The sequence below is a fragment of the Hippocampus guttulatus genome, chromosome 2 (genome assembly GCF_054856545.1).
Source record: "Hippocampus guttulatus isolate MCC_2025c chromosome 2, RoL_Hgut_1.0, whole genome shotgun sequence".
Classification (NCBI taxonomy): Eukaryota; Metazoa; Chordata; class Actinopteri; order Syngnathiformes; family Syngnathidae; genus Hippocampus; species Hippocampus guttulatus.
Window position 1 is genome coordinate 31,438,094 of NC_141262.1, and position 17,951 is coordinate 31,456,044.

Sequence of the window (17,951 nt, forward strand, 5' to 3'; positions counted from 1 at the left end):
GGGGGTCGACTAACTGCAAAAATTAGTCAACACAAAACAATTCTGCCTCGAAACTAAAAATGAAATGAAAATGTATTATTAGGGGAGAGAGTCCTCAATTATTTGAGGGAATAATCAGGTCTAGAATGTGACGGATGGCCATAGTCGCAACAGCCAAAAGCATTCTTTTCTTGAATTACTCGCGTTAATACAGTAGTTCTCTTTGTTCAAGCTGCCGTTTGCTGTCTGTTGAAGATGTTACTTGCTCCTCAGACCATCAAAAGTACTATCCATCCGGCCATCCATTTTCTACCGCTGATCCGGGATCATGTCGCAGGGGCAACATCCTTAGCAGGGAAGCCCAGATTTCCCTCTCCCCAGCCATTTCTTCCAGCGCTTCCCGTGAGGGCCGGGGAACATAGTCTCTCCAGCATGTCCTGGCTTGTCCCCGGGAACTCCTTCAGATGGGACATGCCTAGAATACCTCACCAGGGAGGTGCCTAGGAGGCATCCTAATCAGATGCCCGAGCCACCTCATCTGGCTCCTCTCGATGTGGAGGAGAAGCGGCACGACTCTGAGCCCCTCCCACATGACCGAGCTTCTCAGCTTATCTCTAAGGGAGGGCTCAATGCCTGTCAAAAGTATGAATTATTGCAAAATAATCATTTGAAAAGTGAACAAAGTGGCGAAACAGATTTGATACTGGGCTATGTGGCCCGACACAAATGGCGAACAAGGCAGACACAAGTCTCCATTGTACACAAAAGAATGGGAGGACAAATTGCTCGATAATAACACAAAAATCTCTTCATTTCCAGTTCGGTCATGGGAATGAACATCATTTATTTGAACCGTTCTTTTTTTTTTTTGTGGGTGGCATGTTACGACGAGCTGCCATGGCAGAATGAGTGCACGTTTTGGATTTTGTCTCATTTGTGCTTGCGTAGCGTTTCTTCAAATGGACAATTGACACTGACATTAATGAGAGCAAAGGCCACTATTTGGGGAAATACTGTCATTGGGAGTCATTTTCCTGCCCAGTCCCCTTGTGCGCGTTGTCTCAAAAGGTTCGGCGCCCCACTTTTTGGTGCGTTTGCTTAGCTGTCTTAGCTATGTGTTGTTGCAACACGGCTAATAAGCTCCTCCCTCGTTGTGTTCAAAGTGCAAACCTCAGTTTCAGGTATTCACTGCCATCAGGATGTGTGTCGTGTGTGGGAAGCATTTGTGTGCACCCGCTTTATGAAATGAATGTAAATAATGAGATGATTTAAGTATGTCCAAAACTTGGATGAAATCGATTGGACAAGAATATAAGATGATGTATAGTTGGCTTATTGTGTGAAATGGTCACTAGGCCTATTTGTCAAGGAACTATTTGTCAAGATAGACGCCTCGTGATAAGAAACAGTCATGGACAATTTTTATAACCCCCAAAAACTGTAATTCCACAAATTCTCAAAATAATAGTGAAGAAATTGGGTTATTAGCCCCCTCAGAACTATTCATTTTTTCCAGAATGCCCAAGGTTTACGATATGCATTAACGTGTCACGGGGCAGTGAAAATCCACCTTACAAAGGTTCAGAACTGCCTGGAGCAAAATGAAACCCCACCAAACCACTTCAACATAGTTCATCGTCACCTAGGTTGCAACAAGGCACTAATGTCGAAATGAAACGCTTCAAATCACTTCAACATAGTTCCTCGGCCCCAAGAAGCTGGCAAGGCACTACTTTGACTACTTTGGTCAAAATGAAACTCCTCAAATCACTTAAACGCATCGCTTTGGCATCCCTTACCTTGGGGAAATTTCTGCAAAGAATCCCCTCTTAATCCAAACAACTATTGTGTGTAATTAAATTACTTTAGATTTTTTTTTTTTTTTTTTTACGGAAATAGTCATGGCCTGTGTTATTATTGAAAGCAACTGAACCAAATGAAAAGTAGCAAGGTTGCGAAGTGGCCCCCACGACGTTTCCTCACCCACACAATGACGATGTGGCTGCCGTGGAAGGACAAATTCATTAGACAGTGGAGGCGCCGATTATTAACGTGTGAACCAGGCTCAGGTGATTGTCTCTGTCATTCATATATATATACTGTATATATATATATATATATATATATATAAGTATATATCTATTTTTTAGTTTTCATCTTTTTTTCCCCTCCATAAGAAGTCGGCCTATCAGAGTCACTTTTTTGCCACCTTTCAGGTTTACTTTCGCATTCAGTGAACACAAATCTCTGCTGCTGCTCTTTTGAATCACATACCTATAAAAAAAAATAGAGAGATATTATATAGAGAGATATACACAAATACTTTAAGTACTAATAACACAATTGCCTCATCTTGTCCCGAAAGGTGGCAATCTTTCTTTCCTGTTCAACAAAATATGCAATAGAAACGACATAATTTACCACCACCACGTCACATATAAGCTATTTTCATGCAGGCCAGACATTCAGGAACACAGACAAACATGGATCAGAACGCGCACACACACACACACACACACACACACACACACACACACACACACACACACGATGCCTAATTTGTTGTTGGATTAACTACAAGGTGACCAAAGCACTTATTCTCCACACAAACTCACCAAGTAACTTTTTTTAGGGGGTGGTAAAAGGAAACATGACTTTGTTGACGTGTAAAACTGTGAATAGAATAAACTAGGATAGGAGTCAAGTCTTTTTCACACCAACTGTTTGTAAAAGTCATCAGTCGGCTTGAACGGGAAAAGATTTGCACTAGCTAACTGTTGTTTGGAAATCAATTTTGTACAAATTATGCAGACGTTTGTAGACTTGTCAAGAGCAGATATGAGCTTTTCATTTTCCTGTACATACACTATAAAAAGATATGATACATCCCGTCTAAAGACTAGGTGAACTTGTTTTTTTTTTTCTATACCTGTACGCTCTTGTGTTTTGTTTTGTTTTCCCTTTCTGCTATAGTGCCACTCTTGTTCCATTTGTTCCTCATTTCTTTAATTGCGCTCTGTAACTGTCATCCATCCTAATGTCCATGATGTGGTTTACTATGACCTCAACAATGCAGTCACGTAATTCTTTGTAAATCACTGTTCAAGCACCAGTTTAGCAAATAAAAGCGCTTTCCATCCTGCCATGTCATCTCTTGGTTTATTGTGTTCTGACCACTTAGTCTGGAATGACTTCAGTATCAAGGATCTATTTTTATCAAAGGTTTGGGGTGGTTGTTTGTTTGTTTATTTGTCCTGATATTGTCCACGGCACTCGTGTAACAATGCCAAATAACGAGACATGGAGACATTTATAATTTCTGACACATAAATCATGGCCCATAGTCCAAATCACCTGACATTTAAAGGGATCGTATAAAAATCGTCCCTGCTCGCCCCCTTTCATTTCATCCCCTTTGGGGAGTGTTGCAGCCTGGGGACTCGCCTCCATCCGCCCCAGTGTGCCCTCATGCCCGCACATGCACACTTCAAAACATTTCGAAGGGGACCCTTGCGTTCCATTTGGCCATTGGCAGCCCGCTGGAGGATAACATCCATCCAGCTGTACTGCAGGAACGGCCGACAGCACCTCCAGATTCTACCCGACGGGACTGTCCAAGGCCAGAAGGACAACACTGGCGTTCACAGTAGGATGACGCCTTCATTGACCCTGCGCATAGTTACACACGCTTGTTCCATTCAAAGGAGAACCGATACAAAAACTATCCCATTATTTACGGCATAATTTTATAATCTGTGGGATTATTTGAATTGTTGACACAATATTTGAGGCAGGAGCTATTTCAAATTGCTCTTGAAATTGGGGGCTCTATGGTCAAATTTGAGATGCAGGTATATGGGAGTTATGAGAATGCCCAAAATGTTCCGAATGAGCTGAACAGTTGAAACTTGGAATGGAAAAGATGTGGTTTATTTTGTTGAATGTGAAAAATAAATACGGAATGTTAATTAAAGACTCCAAATTATATGTAGGTGTGAGTTTTGGTCGACCAAACCTATATAGATGAACTGGACTACTTTGAATAGAGTGAATAGAGAACCCGGGTAGATTAAGTTCCTAGTAGTGTTGAAGTTCAATCTATACAATTGCTTTATGATTAAAGGAAACATTTTCATGTTGTGGTCATTCTTTCCATATTTTTTTAACTCCATTGAAAAAAATCAATTGGCATCAATACACCCCCCCCCCCCCCCCACACACACACACACAACCTCCAACTCGGCTCATATCTCGCAGCAAATAGTGCTGCATTCATTTTGATGATGCTATTTTTCTCAGCTCTTTTGCAGCTCACGGCTGTGGCTCCAAGTGTGGTGGTGATCAAAGGCTAAAAAACAGGAAAATATTTGGCATGAATGGGGACGGTAGTTTGTACACTTCGGTGAGTGTCTGCCCACCGTCAGTCAACGTGGATTCCAGATTGGATTGGATACAACTTTGTCAGATGTCTAAATATATTTAAATGACTTTTTCCCTCTTTCACATGTTGTCCCTCAGCCTGTTGCAAATGATGACTGTCACTTCCTGGAGGCAGATGGAGAACAAATACAACACCTACCAGTCTCAGAAATATCGGGAGAAAAACTGGTACGTGGCGCTGAAGAAAAATGAGATGGGTCACAAGACGAACATTGGACGAAAGGGCATTTTATTCCTGCCCCGCCCGCTGCACTGAAACATCCTCATCTAGTTGTATAGGTTTCACCAAAACATGCTTAAAATCTAAACGTAATAAATTACAAGCCCGAACATCGGTAATTTTTCCGTCTCGAACTACCCCCTAGCGGCCGTGTTTTGAATTGCAGCAACCTGAATAATACGGTTCGAATACAAATGTGAATGTAAATTCGGTCTTTGACTAACCTACTCAATACAGTATTGTTGTCATAATTACAGTGCGTGTGTGAAAACCAATCCTTGGCTGTAAATAAAAACCAAATGAAAAAGTTTTTTAAATGTTTCCCAAGAAATCCATGTACAGTACATCTTAAAAAGGACATCCGCACACTACAGTAGACTATGCCAAAATTTAGGCCAGTCAGTTAGGTTTAGGCCAGTTAGCTGCCAACACTTCTCGTGAATTTAAAAAAAAAAAAAAACACATACTGAATACCACCCTTGCTTATTTGAAAAAAAAACACTTATTGCCACCCTGGCTAATGTGAATGTGTTTTGTGAAATGGGAAAATAAATAAAAAGGCGTGAGCAAAGATTACCTTACTTTTTTTTTTGTCGCTTGAGCCATCCGGAAGTAAAGGCCACTCAAGAAAAAGCTATTTTAAAGTGACATTTATTGAATTAAATCTTCCCTTCTGTACAGCGTCACAACAAAACCTCATAGATGTCGTTCTTACATCACTTTAAATGAGCATAAAAGCTGTGACAGTGAAGTTGAAATCATTAAGGCTAAAACGAAAACTTGTGCTTCAATGGACAATCTTTCTGGCATGTAAATCAGAATAGTCACACATTCCTGATTTTTTTTTTCACCTTGAGGTCAAATGACGAATTCTGACAGTTGTGTATTGAGAAAAGTGCGCCTGTCTACAACACTCTCACACGTCATTTTCAAACACATGAAAATGAACAAGATGACAGTCAGAGGGAGTAAATGACAGTCAAATTCGGGCATCAAAGTGGCAAATAAAATGCCTAGAAATCTTCACTTTTGTGGTGATGCCAGTAAAAATGACCCAGAATATTGGTACTTTCTTATTTATTTGTCATTGGGTGAGTGTGTTCTTGAACATCTCACACTGACTTGAAGTGGTTTTAATGACTAAAAGTATTTCATCTGAATTGATAAACAGCAAAAACAGGCAAAATAACATGTGGGTGCAATTTTGGACACTGCACTCGAGTTCTACAAAACACATGCATGCATGACAAGCATGACCACTTAACCAGTGATTCCCAGCCACTCAATGCGCCACAGAAAAGTATCCAATTTCACTGAAGTGGTCTGAAAATGATTTATTCACGGCCACAAACGTATCTGTGTACGTCTATATATGCCAGCAAGATATAGTGGCAGCCATAACAATGAAATACTCTTCCACTGGATGTCAAAAGCTACAATTGGCGTGTGTGTTGTCTTATGATGAGATTTTTCTCTTTTGGTGGCGTGTGCCTTGGCTCAATCAAGGTTGGGAATCACTACACTAGATGTATCGGGAAACACATCCTGTGTGCCATCGCTTGTATCCATTTATCATTTGTCTTTGCTTGGAACGAATGCCCTGAAGGAACTAACCGGGGCAGGAGACAACACTGCTAACCCTCAAGCTAACAGTTGAGTGAGCAATGTGGCGTAATCATTTACAGCTAGCTGTGCAAGTGTGTGAAGAGAGCCTACATAATCGTCACAATAAAAAGAAAAAAAAACACCCCCCAAAATGCTTATACGGCGAATGTTGAATCATGAAGACGTGCGGTGACTTCCAGCCTCTCCCGGGAGAGCAAAAGTCGTGCTTGTAATTCTAGCAAAGCAATATTAAGGCATCACTTATTAAACATTACGCACAAGATGGAGAGAACATGCGCCGCTAATGACGACACGGAGGGACGAGTACTGCTAACCGCTTTCCATGAATACGAAGGCAAACAAAAAGAATCGACGATTTCCTCAAATGGTTCGCTCGCTTAAGAGCCGTCTGGAATTCTGCGTCACGTCGTCATGTCATTGTCCTCCACATCTGACCAGCAAGTTGAGAGAATAGAAATGCTGTTAGTTGTCACACACAAATAACTTACGCGGAATTTATCAAACGGGTCACATTCCTGCCATGGAGGTAATCACTGCACTACATCTGTTTGCACGGGGACTGACAGTGCTTCACATAGTTACAGTCAGACTTGTAGAAAACACAGAAACTAGGGTTTCATGATTTTGAAAAATGTTCAAATTGCATTTTTTTATATCCTCAACATTGTAAATTAATGAACAATTTTTTTCAGGGCCCTCTCACCTGTACACACACACGAAGCCGACCGAAATGAAGCAAAGGGAACAAAGAGAAGACTCACGCACTGATTTCTAAATAAGCGGTAAAGTGTACTTGTCTGTGTATTGTAAATACCACAAAAACATAAACGATAGCGAGGGTGTGTACCATGAACCATGATATGGTGAGATTTCAACGCGGCCAAACATTTTGGTCTCGCGAATGCCTGTCCGCCCATAAAATGAGAAACTGCCAATCAAGCATATCTTCAGCTCTCTGCCCATTTCCGAAAATGTGTAAGCGAGTGAGCCGGTCCGCACTCCCGCCTCACTGTTACGCAACGACATCGTGCCGCACCGACCTCGGTCTAATAGATGAAGAGCACCCTTGTTCGGGGTAGACTGGCGTAGCTGGGATCAGCCAGCTTGCGCACTCTTGAGTAGTTGACGAAGCCTCTGACGAACAGCATGAAGCCTGCAATGCAAACAACTGGGAGAGTTCCGTCTGAAATAAAAGAAAATTGTGGGGAGGGGGTGTTTGTTTTGTTTTTTGAAACTCACCCAAGGCCAAGAACACCCACCACAGCCAATACTGGCCGTCAAAGTAGCCTGGGAAGTAGGTGGAAAACTGCAAAGAGCGGCAGTCAACCAATTAAAACACCAGCGACAGTCCACAATCATAATTCATGCGAACTAGCTCTCACCCTGACGATAAGAACCCATTTGATGAGGGACAAACCAAAGCCCGAGATGGCTCCGTATCGACCGGCAGCTGACGTGGTCAAACAGAAGGACAAGAAGAAGCCGATCCAGTTGAAGAGAAACGCCACTGAAAGACAACAACACCTCAGAACTCACCAAAGTCAAAGGATCACCGACACGGCTTTTCTTTCTGGCGAGAGCAGTTTAATACAGAAGCAATATGACTTGTTAGTCGGTTTTCTTTTCATCTTGAAAAATAACATTGTGAGGATGGATTGTTCGCCGCTAGATGGCAGGCATCTCAGGGGGGGGGGGCTCTAAATCTGAGACTGCAATTCTAGAAAGAAAGAGTTCCTGGCCAGGAGCAAGACTACATCAGGAAAATTGTGTTGTCAGGTCAACTGGGAGGCAGATGACACGTTGACCGAATTTAAAGACTAAGCTATCTGCCTTGTTTGCTTAGAAACGCACACTATCAACCAAGAAAGACTTCAACTTCAGTCGCCACTACAAAACTAACCTTGAAAGGTAAACAAACACCAGCGAACCGTTCACAGTTCGTTTGAATTGCATGAGGCGTTGCACAATTTGTGTCACCAAAACATGGATAAAATTAGCACTTAATAGAGTTGCAAACACGTAAAGTGGCTCAATTGGACCAACAGCTGGCGCTTCCGCGATGCTGCAGAGGGGACGCATTATAGGAACAAACCTTACTGCCTTATCTTGCACTGTGCTCACACAGCTGAGTGAGCCAGCCGATTAATTTGGGGATTTTGATCGACATAAACATACACTAGTCTAATATTGAAATCTTTGAGCAAGTTCATTTTTTGTGAAAACGTAGTAGTATAACTTTGGCATGCTAGCGGGACAACTAACTTACCAGTCAAACGCCTGGACACAGTTATAAGTCTCGCCAAACCAGAAAGTGTGCGAAAACCTTTGTGGATGGTATAGTTAGGAGTAATTGTACACTGTACACTAGTTGACAACTGCTGTTCGCATGTTCGTTAACATCCAGCGCCTTAGTAATTGTACTAGTAGCACGCAAATGTTTATTTGTGAAGTTTTGTCTTACTTGTATGCCAAAGTTGTCCAAACAACGTTCAGAAAAGTCACATAGCAGTGGAAGGCCGTATAGTAAATAAAGCTCTAATAAGACTCAAGTCATTCTAGTAGTGCACTCGAGTTGTTCTACTAATGCACTGAATGTTCTTCCAAGGCAAAAACTTCACCTGTTCGCCGATTCTGTGCTCAGACTAAAGCCCTCATCCTCTTAAGACATATGAACGCCACCATCAAATAAATAGCACCTTTCCTTCATGAAAAAAATAAAATAAAAATTACTGCAATAATTTCCGTCATCTATGGACATTTGAAGTTTTAACTCTGTAGTCTGTCTTTTTTATGACTACTTTGATGCCATCTTGGTGTCAAGGGACTACATTGAAGTGAGAGGAAGGAGCTTCATTTAGACAGTTTTTGCCCCGTCTAATTTAAAAGTAGTGCTTTTTTGCCATCTTTGGGGGCGGGTGTCGGGGGGGGGGGCACGGGGTGTCAAGTTACTAGCGGCCGCATCCCTAATCAGAAAAGCTCTTGAGAAAATGAATGGATGAAAAGTGAGCAAATTGGAGGTATACCAGCATGACGGAACAGATCATGTTCCACTTCATCAGTTCCAATGCAGCACAGTTAAAAGCGGACATTTGTCCAAGGGAAGAAAGCGAGTGACATGTTTCTTACTGAAGAAAGTGAGCATGAAGATGCCGTCATTGCCTATTCGCAGCTGGTCAGCATCCTCAAAGTCATCTCGGGCCACAAAGTCATCCTCCTGGTAAGCAAGTATGTGAGTCAGTAATGGTCCTCTGTCTTGTGGTAGTAAACGGACAAGCAACGAGGGAGCAAAGAACGTACCGTGACTCTTCCGGTGACGAGGGGGACGGCAGCCTCCGCTTTGCTTCTCTCCGCTTCGTCGTAGGAGGGCAACGTTGTGGCGACGCTGTAGGACGGAGGGTTGGGGAATCTGTCGCCATCTTCCTTGAATTCAAAGAAAGCTGACGGGGAGAAAGACGAATGCGATTTTTTTTCCTCCACATTTGTTAACATCAAGAACGAATTCATTTTCATGAAATTGGGCCTTTGCATTGAGCACAACACCGGAGTGGATGCAGCCAGCACACACTATTAGTGGCACATGCTGGAGCAGTTTCATGTTCCGAGATCTTGCTTTCGGGGGCGGAAGGTCCATTTCGGCAGAGAACAAATTGATCCACCAGTTAAAACGTACCATTATCCGACCACTAACGCGAGGACTAGATCGATTGATATTGAAATCACGATTCATAAACACCATTATTCAGTTCGAGGTTTTGCATTCTTCAACACCCAAAACTCAACTTTAGAGGGGAAGTCACCTCAAGTTTTCTTCACCATAATATGTGCGATGCGGTCTCCCCGCTGGTGTGAACATGATGTTCTAATCAATATTGCCTCGATGGAACACGAATTAAGTCTTTTAATAACAGAAGTATATCAAAATCCCCAGTTGCACAACAACTCTGTTCCAGAATAAGAAATATAGAGTCATTATAAATTGCCAAGCAGTAAAAAGGAGAGGTTAAAAAAAAAATACAAACACTAAATCAACCTGCATTGGTGCCAGACTAATGCTTATGTTTCGCATTTCTCCCACTTGTTTGGTCCAACTCTGAGGGCTCCCTGTATGTGATAAGGCAGAATACGGCGTCCGAACCTGCATTAGCTGCGGCAACGCTGCTGTAAGGGGGAGGTGCGTCCGGGGAAGGACCCTCTTGAGATGTCGGGAGCGGCTCCTCCTCATTCACCAGCTGTGTGATAAGGAACAACTTGTCAATACCAAATGCCGCGTTTGGCCAAAGCTCGACACTGACGGAGAGGAATGCATTTACCCAAGTATCGCCTATCGATCAACAGAATAATGACTAAATCAATATTAAAAATGCATGATGTGCATCGATGTCACATGCAAAAAGTAATGGGAAAATATCTTACTATTTTATAAATACTTTACAAAGAATAAACATACATTTTCCTCCCATTTCTGATGTATATTGAATGTTTATCATTTTTAAAAGAATTTTTGGGCGTAATCCAATCCCCCCCCAATGTATTTCAAAGGTGTCAATGATATGCAGATTTTCAGTATCTGTAAGCCATTCTGGCCCCTATTTTACGACGGATGTAAACATAGCGAGCAAAAGTACACGGTTACATCTTATTAGGGCTCAACCAATTAATCACCGAGACCATTTATTTAATCGTCTTATATTAGCTTTTTAAAAATCTATCAATTATCTGAACCGCTTTATCCTCAAGAGGGTCGCGGGCACGCTGGAGCCTATCTCAGCTGTCTTGGGCCAACAAGGGAACTGGTTGCCAGCCAATCGCAGGGAACACATAGACAAACAAATACCGTTCACGCTCACGATCACACCTCATGACAATTTAGGGTGAGCAATTAACCTACCATGCATGTTTTTGGAATATGGAAGGAAACTGGAGTACCCAGAGAAAACCCATGCAGGCACGTGGTAAACATGCAAATCCATAACCTTGACACTGTGGGGCTTACGTGTTCACCAGTCTACCACCATGCCCCCCCCCTCTTTTAAAATACTTTTTTTTTAATGAATTTTTGCTGATTCTTTTGTTCTTTACACGTCAACACATAACAGAATCAGACGAAGACAATGATATTTGACACGCCCCGCCCCCCAAAAAAGTCAGTAAATAAAGGCAAATGTCTATTCTTCACTGTTCTAAAGTTACACAAACACAAAAGATCACCTCACATGTTGTAATTCCAATCTTTATTGTTGTGGCAGAGGCCTAAAAAAGAAGTTATTTTACTCCTTTTTTCATCAATGGCCAATCAAATCGGTTTTCGAAATTTTATTTTACTCAGAATCGATATGAAGCTAAAAAAATCGCATCGGTCGGGCCCTAGTTGTGATATAATAATGTGTTACAGGTTTGCTAGCTGTTGTGCTCTTCATTCCGTGTAGTTAATATTTCTTTGAAAATATGATATTACCGTTTATTTACAATTTCATTTGGTTCCATTGGCGAGTAAAATTCGGCTTTGGTTAGCGAACACCAGCTAATGCTGGGGGGGGGGACAAAACCATGTCCAAATGTATCAAAATGCGTTAAACACACGGTTCATAATGCGTTTTGTTTATTTGCGTAGAATTTAATAAATACAAAAGAGCTATATTATCAATTAAGATACGTTCGTTAATGGCCAACGACAGGCTAACAGGTAGCTAGCGTGAACAGACAGCAGGCTAGCGTCGGTCGATTACGCTTGACTAGACTTTACCTCTTGATATCTGACGTTGCTGTTTTGCTCAGCCATCGTAGATGAGGGGTTGTGTGCTGATTAAAATATCCTCTTCCAACGCTGGGGGAGGTACAAATACGGTGAATCTGAACGGCCCTCGCCGATGAACGAGGGATTGTTAGGTTGCCTCGAATCAGCCACCTTTTCCTTCCTCCACAAGCTTCTCCAACAACGTCTGATGATGCCTTCACGGCTTTCGGAAAACGCGCATGCGATTGTTGCACGTCACAGCTAATCTAATTCCATACAAATCTACAAACAAAAACGTAATACTGCAAGGCTGTATTGTCTGTTTTAAGAAATAATAACCAACGGGAGTTATTTAAGCTATGTTCTTTTTTTCGTACAGCTCCACTCATTTATTAATGAAGCGTTCCTGGTGTACTTAAAGGCAACACTTGTGGGACAAGCAGCATCATTCCAAGTTCATCTGTTAATGATTTTTATTATAACTGTGAAAGAGCAGTTCAACCAAAGATTTGTTTCATAATCAATGTTTCACTGCCAAAATATAAATGGATTATTGGAATGTTTACATTTTTAAAAAACGTGTAATCAAAAAAATTGTACGAAGCGTCTTCATTTCTTGGGCTCTAAATCCGGAAACTCTACCAGCTTGTTGTGCACATGCATCATCCCTACAGGAGAGAAAAATAAAACAAGAATGAGAATTTTGAAAATGTATCTTGTCTGATGTTTTACAGAAACTACAATTAAAAAAAAAGATCACAGGCTCAAATGATCATATTATTTTAAGATGTTTTGACGTTATAATATGAAATAATCATGTTATTTCAACATAGATTTATTTACGATATTTTTACATTAAACAATAAATTAAATCACTGAAGAGTTGTATTCCAAGAATATCACATGAATGAATAGTATTCTACAGGGTGGATTAAAAATAACTCGACCTTGCTGATAAAAATCCTGAGGATCACTGACGTCATTCTGATTATTTTTATTTAAAGATGACAATGAACAAGATTTCTTATCGTCTTATTTCTTGGGTCACTTAACTGCTCAACAGTGAGCAAGAATAGGAACGTATTTTCTTTTTCTTACCTTTACTTTCATTTTCCCGTGTAATGACACATTTTCAATAGTTATATGGATTTGTTTACCAATTTTTATTGCCAGGTTACTTTTCACCCACCCTGTACTTTGTATTGGTTTTGAGGCACAGTGACATTCTGCAGTTATGAGTACCATGGATGAGATTGTAATCAGTGTTTACTCGAAGAGGATTTTGAGGAACAGAGCCAACCCAATTGAGGTGGCGTCATTCCTCATTTATAGCTGGAGTGGTATGGATACAAACGTCAATGTTCATGTGACAACACGAAAGAGACTTTTCGGGTAATTCCGTGATACTTTTCACATAATTACATGATCCTGAGCCTTACTTTTTGTTTTTAAGTCTGACATCAATACGCTTCTGAAATGTTGTGTTTGAATCTCACCTTTAAAATATTTCACAGTTTTGACCCTCAGTTCCAGAGTGGCGTCTTCGTCACACACAAAAACAGTTTGTGGGTGCTGCTGGAATGCAGACACGGTCCACATGTGGTTCACACCGTCTTCTATGGCTTTGTACAAAGCAAAGGCCTTGTGAGCTCCAGTGATGAGAATCATCACCTGTGGAGACAATGAATACACTTTGTATACGCAACACACTGACAAAACAAACCAACCAAATAAAACTTGCCCTCTTGCATTTTGGTGACATATTAAAGGGGAAGTAAGCCCCAAATTTTCTTTACAATAATCTGGTCTACGTGTCTTCACTAGTCTAAATACTTTATTCTGATTCACGTTGCAATTATGGGATATGATTTACGCAGAACAATCCACCTGTTTTTAACCATCTCGGGGGGCAGCCATTTTGCCACTTTCTGTCAGCTGAAAATGACCTCACAGTTGCTCAGGGCTCAGGTAACGACTAATCAAGGCTCACCTGTTTTCTGAGGCCATGAACTCGTATTTCATCCACATATGTAATATGAATCACAATGCCATGTTCAGATTAATGGGGCTGCAGAGAGCATGTTCTTGTGAAGACATTTTTTGGTGTCGACTTCCCCTGTTTGAGGATATCTTGACACTGATCTTGACTCTAACCTCCTTGGCATCCATGACGGTGCCCACTCCAACAGTCAGTGCCATGGTGGGCACTTTGCTGAGGTCTCCATCAAAGAATCGAGCATTGGCCACAATGGTGTCCCTTGCCAAAGTCTTCACCCTGGTCCTAGACACCAGGCTTGACCCAGGCTCGTTAAAGGCAATGTGGCCATCCGGCCCGATTCCTGAGGTGACAGGAAGAACATTTGCGTAATGTAACAGATTGATCTCTTGATGCCACAGCCAGATAAGATCTGACGTAAAGACATGGTTGCTTAATATGGGCTTGGTTCAATACCTCCAACAAACAGTTCAATGCCCCCAGCCGCTGTTATTTTCTCCTCAAAAGCGTCACACTCTGCTTGCAAATCTGCAGCATTGCCGTCAAGGATGTGCGTATTCTCGGCTCGTATGTCGATGTGCTTGAAAAAGTTATTCCACATGAAGGAATGGTAGCTCTCAGGGTGATCTCTGGGTAGTCCTGCATTTTGGGGTTTGAACAAAATACAGTGATCAAACATTAAATGAAATGACTGGATACATATTGTAATCTAGTAATCCAACTTCATTCACAAAGGGCTACAGCCCACACCACATCCGCAATACGTAAAATCCACACGTAAGAAACATCCTATTTAAAAATTTCTTACCCACGTTTTTACATGTACATTACCAAATGAACCTAAAGCCACCGCTTTCTGTAGGCATAAAAAAAAAAAGCACGATTGAGGGCTGATTTGGGCTAACAATGCAAAGATACACAATCTACATAACAAAGCCTATCTGCACTTCCGCCACACTGTAATATAACAGTGGGGCAAATTTAGCAACTCAATGAATCTGTAGCGACATTGTTCCAGAGTAAATGAGTCACTTTCAAGCGGCCGTCCAAGCACAATCAAGAGCTTCAATGACAGAGTCAAGCTTTGCTGAATTGTTGTTGGCCGATTTCCAAAACAACCACTATTTTTACATTCTTCTCCTGGATGTTGATGCCACCAGACCACGGATGAGAATTTTCCGGCAGATTTCTGAAGTTTTTGGACCAAAATGATATTCACGAGAAAAGTGCAAATCTATTGAGAGTGGGGTGTTCTTGGCGTTAGCAGGGAGAGTGACATGTGAGACAAGTAAATTGTTAAGAAAATTAAATGGGAAGACACCCCCAAAATTTTCTTGGTTTTTATTCAGATTCTGATTCTACAAGTTTAAGCTAAAAGATCTCCACAAGTTAGAATGTTTTCATTGTCTTAATGGGCACTTCTATAGTTCTACACACTCTGGCCCAGCAGTATTTGGGGGCTGACAAAATGAGCTACTTTCAGTTCATAAAGTGTGTTCTCATTCCCCATCCTTGAAGTATAGTGACGAAGGCCCAGTCATCCATCCAACCTTTTCGAACCCACTTATCCTCAGAAGGGTCGTGGGCATGCCGGAGCCTATCCCAGCTGTCTTCGGGCAGCAGGCGGGCTACATCCTGAACTGGTTGTCAGCCCAACCGCAGGGCACACAAAAATGAACAACCATTCACGCTCACAATCACACCTAGGGACAATTTACAGTGTTCCATTAACCTTCCATGAATGTTTTTGGAATGAGGGAGGAAACTGGAGTACTCGGAGAAAACCACGCAGGCACTGGGAGAACATGCAAACTCCACACAGAACGGCCAGATCCGGAATCGAATACTGCCCCTCTGCACTGGGAGACGGATGTGTTCACCATTAGAACACCATGCCGTCACAGACATCTTATTAAGGCAAATGCAATATGCAAAAGCATAACATGTTTCCATTAGAGCAGGTGAGGCCAACCAGTCAGAGACGAACAGCCAATTTTTTTTTACTGTGTTACCGCAGAGCCACATCGCGCACATGCACGCACGCACACACACACACACACACGAGCTGCAGTAGTTACTACTTGAGTCAGCTTGCTGACTGAAGATCGACTTTTGAAGCGACGAACCTCCCGTTATCGACCCGATTGCGCACGTGCAAGCATACACACACACACACACGCGCACACACACGCGCGCGAACAAGATGAGCGAGACCCAGAACTTCACTGAACACGAACGAAATCAAAACACACAGACATACCCCCCTACCCCCCCATTTTCTCCTCCCAACGCTCGCACTCGACTTGGTACCAGTCCACTGGCTCCGGGTCGATCGCGACTGACCTATTGGGCACCCCTACTTCTAAAGCTGACTAGCTTAGCGCTTAGCACCGTTGTTTGCGCATGAGCAGTGATTCAGTTGTCATCTGATTGGTTGCCCTGTTTGTCAATCATTAGCGCTCGCTAAGCACCGTTGTTTGCGCACGAGCGGTGATACAGTTGTCATCTGATTGGTTGCCCTGCATGTCAATCTGGTTATTCAGTTGTCATATGATTGGTTGCCCTGTATGTCAATCAAGTACTGTAACGGGATTGATGATAGGCTGACATAGTTTGTTCTGGGTGGCAACCCCACCGCCGAGGCGTTTTCGACGCTAGACATGTGAAAGCCCGGGAGCCGCATTGAACCAGCCAAAGAGCCGCATGCAGCTCGCGAGCCGCGTGTTGGCCACCCCTGCATAAGAGAGTGCTGACTTACCCACATATTCATCCATGTTGAACGTCTTGACATACTGGAAAGAGATTTCCCCTTTCTTGTAATACTCAATCAGTTTCTTGTAACAGCCTAAAGGAGTGCTTCCTGGAGACAAGGCAAAGAAAACATAGGTTTGGGCCATAAGATTGTACTGGACTGTAGCTACTTCACTGGTTTTGTCCCAAAAGATCACATATTATTCGTGTAGAATTTGTAAAATAACGAGGGTGTCAAACGGATACAGTACTCACCAGTCGGAAGACCAAGAGTGAAAAAACGGTCGGGTCCAGGTTTGAAAAGTAAAATCTTATTTCTGATGTACTTTGCAGCCCACTCACTTGATGCGTCGTAGTCATTGAGGATAATCAGTTTCATTTTGCCGTTGTTAAAAAACACTACTAATAATAAGACGCAGCACAACTTTACGTAAAGTTAACCTCGATGGAATTGAGGACAAAACACACTTACATCAGACTTTAGCCTAATCAGACTTTAGACTCACCAAGGTGTACAGTAAATCCAGTTGCAGTACGTTTAGAATGCTGATATTACAAAAGAATTACCAAAAAAAGCTGCAAAAACTTTCAGTATTGTTCAAAGCCAAAACTTTGACCACACTATTCTCACGACAAACCGCGTAGAAGACAGTAACGACTTGCAACTGCCTCCAAGTGTGTGCGCCGTCTGTCTGATCATGTGATCTGCACCGTGGCGGATGGATACGGAAATCGCAGCGGAAACAACGTCATAATGCTGAGCAAGCATTTTGAGCCATTCGATGTGAAATAAACAAGTGTATTTTCAGAAATACGTTTGTCTGCCCAGCTAATTCACAACTTTATATGCTTCGTATGTCGACGTAACATTAACCAAAATTTGCGTATTAGTAACTAGTGATGGACAGGAAAGCCTGGTGAACCCTTGAAAGTGCCAGATTGGTGGTTCGAATAACATTATTAAATTACACTTAAGATGCATTCATACTGTCAATCCATCCATTTTCTACTGCGCTTACTGTCACAAAGGTCGCGGGCATTGCTGGAGCCTATTCGAGCTGTCTTCGGGCAGCAGTAAGCGGGGTACAGCCAAAAGCAGGGCACACATAGAGGAACAACCATTCGCTCACACACCCCCGGGGACAATTAATGTTCCATTAACCTGCCATGTATGGTTTTGGAATGTGGGAGGAAAGGGCAGCGGG

The 17,951-nt window shown here is 42.2% G+C and overlaps 3 protein-coding genes across 4 annotated transcripts; 1 reads left to right on the forward strand and 2 right to left on the reverse strand.

Annotated features, from left to right (window-relative positions):
* The first annotated feature begins 3 nt into the window (after positions 1-3).
* fgf1a (fibroblast growth factor 1a) lies at positions 4-5,463 on the forward strand. The gene is given in 7 exon segments (XM_086132028.1): positions 4-3,625; positions 4,279-4,347; positions 4,350-4,381; positions 4,498-4,532; positions 4,534-4,661; positions 5,053-5,076; positions 5,459-5,463. Coding segments are annotated over 7 exon segments (471 nt in total). The 5' UTR covers positions 4-3,447.
* Positions 5,275-12,215, reverse strand: ndfip1 (Nedd4 family interacting protein 1). 2 transcript variants are annotated; one of them, XM_086105678.1, is made up of 8 exons: positions 12,009-12,215; positions 10,401-10,494; positions 9,563-9,702; positions 9,392-9,479; positions 7,648-7,772; positions 7,505-7,571; positions 7,306-7,418; positions 5,275-6,695 (listed from the first exon to the last, which is right to left on the reverse strand). In XM_086105678.1, exons 1-7 carry the CDS (start codon positions 12,042-12,044, stop codon positions 7,312-7,314), a joined length of 657 nt encoding a protein of 218 aa, XP_085961804.1. In that variant the 5' UTR covers positions 12,045-12,215; the 3' UTR covers positions 5,275-6,695; positions 7,306-7,311. The 2 variants fall into 2 exon arrangements, with proteins under 2 accessions (XP_085961804.1, XP_085961803.1); XM_086105677.1 differs by having other exon boundaries at positions 7,306-7,433.
* Positions 12,216-12,454: 239 nt separating this feature from the next.
* gnpda1 (glucosamine-6-phosphate deaminase 1) lies at positions 12,455-17,458 on the reverse strand. Its single transcript, XM_086105679.1, has 7 exons — positions 17,253-17,458; positions 17,002-17,145; positions 16,754-16,855; positions 14,452-14,634; positions 14,154-14,338; positions 13,496-13,670; positions 12,455-12,667 (listed from the first exon to the last, which is right to left on the reverse strand). Exons 2-7 carry the CDS (start codon positions 17,123-17,125, stop codon positions 12,609-12,611), a joined length of 828 nt encoding a protein of 275 aa, XP_085961805.1. The 5' UTR covers positions 17,126-17,145; positions 17,253-17,458; the 3' UTR covers positions 12,455-12,608.
* Between the last annotated feature and the right edge of the window lie 493 nt (positions 17,459-17,951).

What these genes read in the sequence shown, in the direction of transcription:
- gnpda1 (XM_086105679.1), bottom strand. Translation starts at nt 17,125, where the DNA reads ATGAAACTGATTATCCTCAATGACTACGACGCATCAAGTGAGTGGGCT. An exon ending in CAACATGGATGAATATGTGG is followed by an intron (nt 14,635 to 16,753) that starts GTAAGTCAGCAC and finishes CCCAAAATGCAG; the next exon opens with GACTACCCAGAGATCACCCT. An exon ending in AACTGTGAAATATTTTAAAG is followed by an intron (nt 12,668 to 13,495) that starts GTGAGATTCAAA and finishes TCTCTCCTGTAG; the next exon opens with GGATGATGCATGTGCACAAC.
- ndfip1 (XM_086105677.1), bottom strand. Translation starts at nt 12,044, where the DNA reads ATGGCTGAGCAAAACAGCAACGTCAGATATCAAGAG. An exon ending in CGTTGCCGCAGCTAATGCAG is followed by an intron (nt 9,703 to 10,400) that starts GTTCGGACGCCG and finishes TCTCCCCGTCAG; the next exon opens with CTTTCTTTGAATTCAAGGAA. An exon ending in AATGGGTTCTTATCGTCAGG is followed by an intron (nt 7,572 to 7,647) that starts GTGAGAGCTAGT and finishes CGCTCTTTGCAG; the next exon opens with TTTTCCACCTACTTCCCAGG.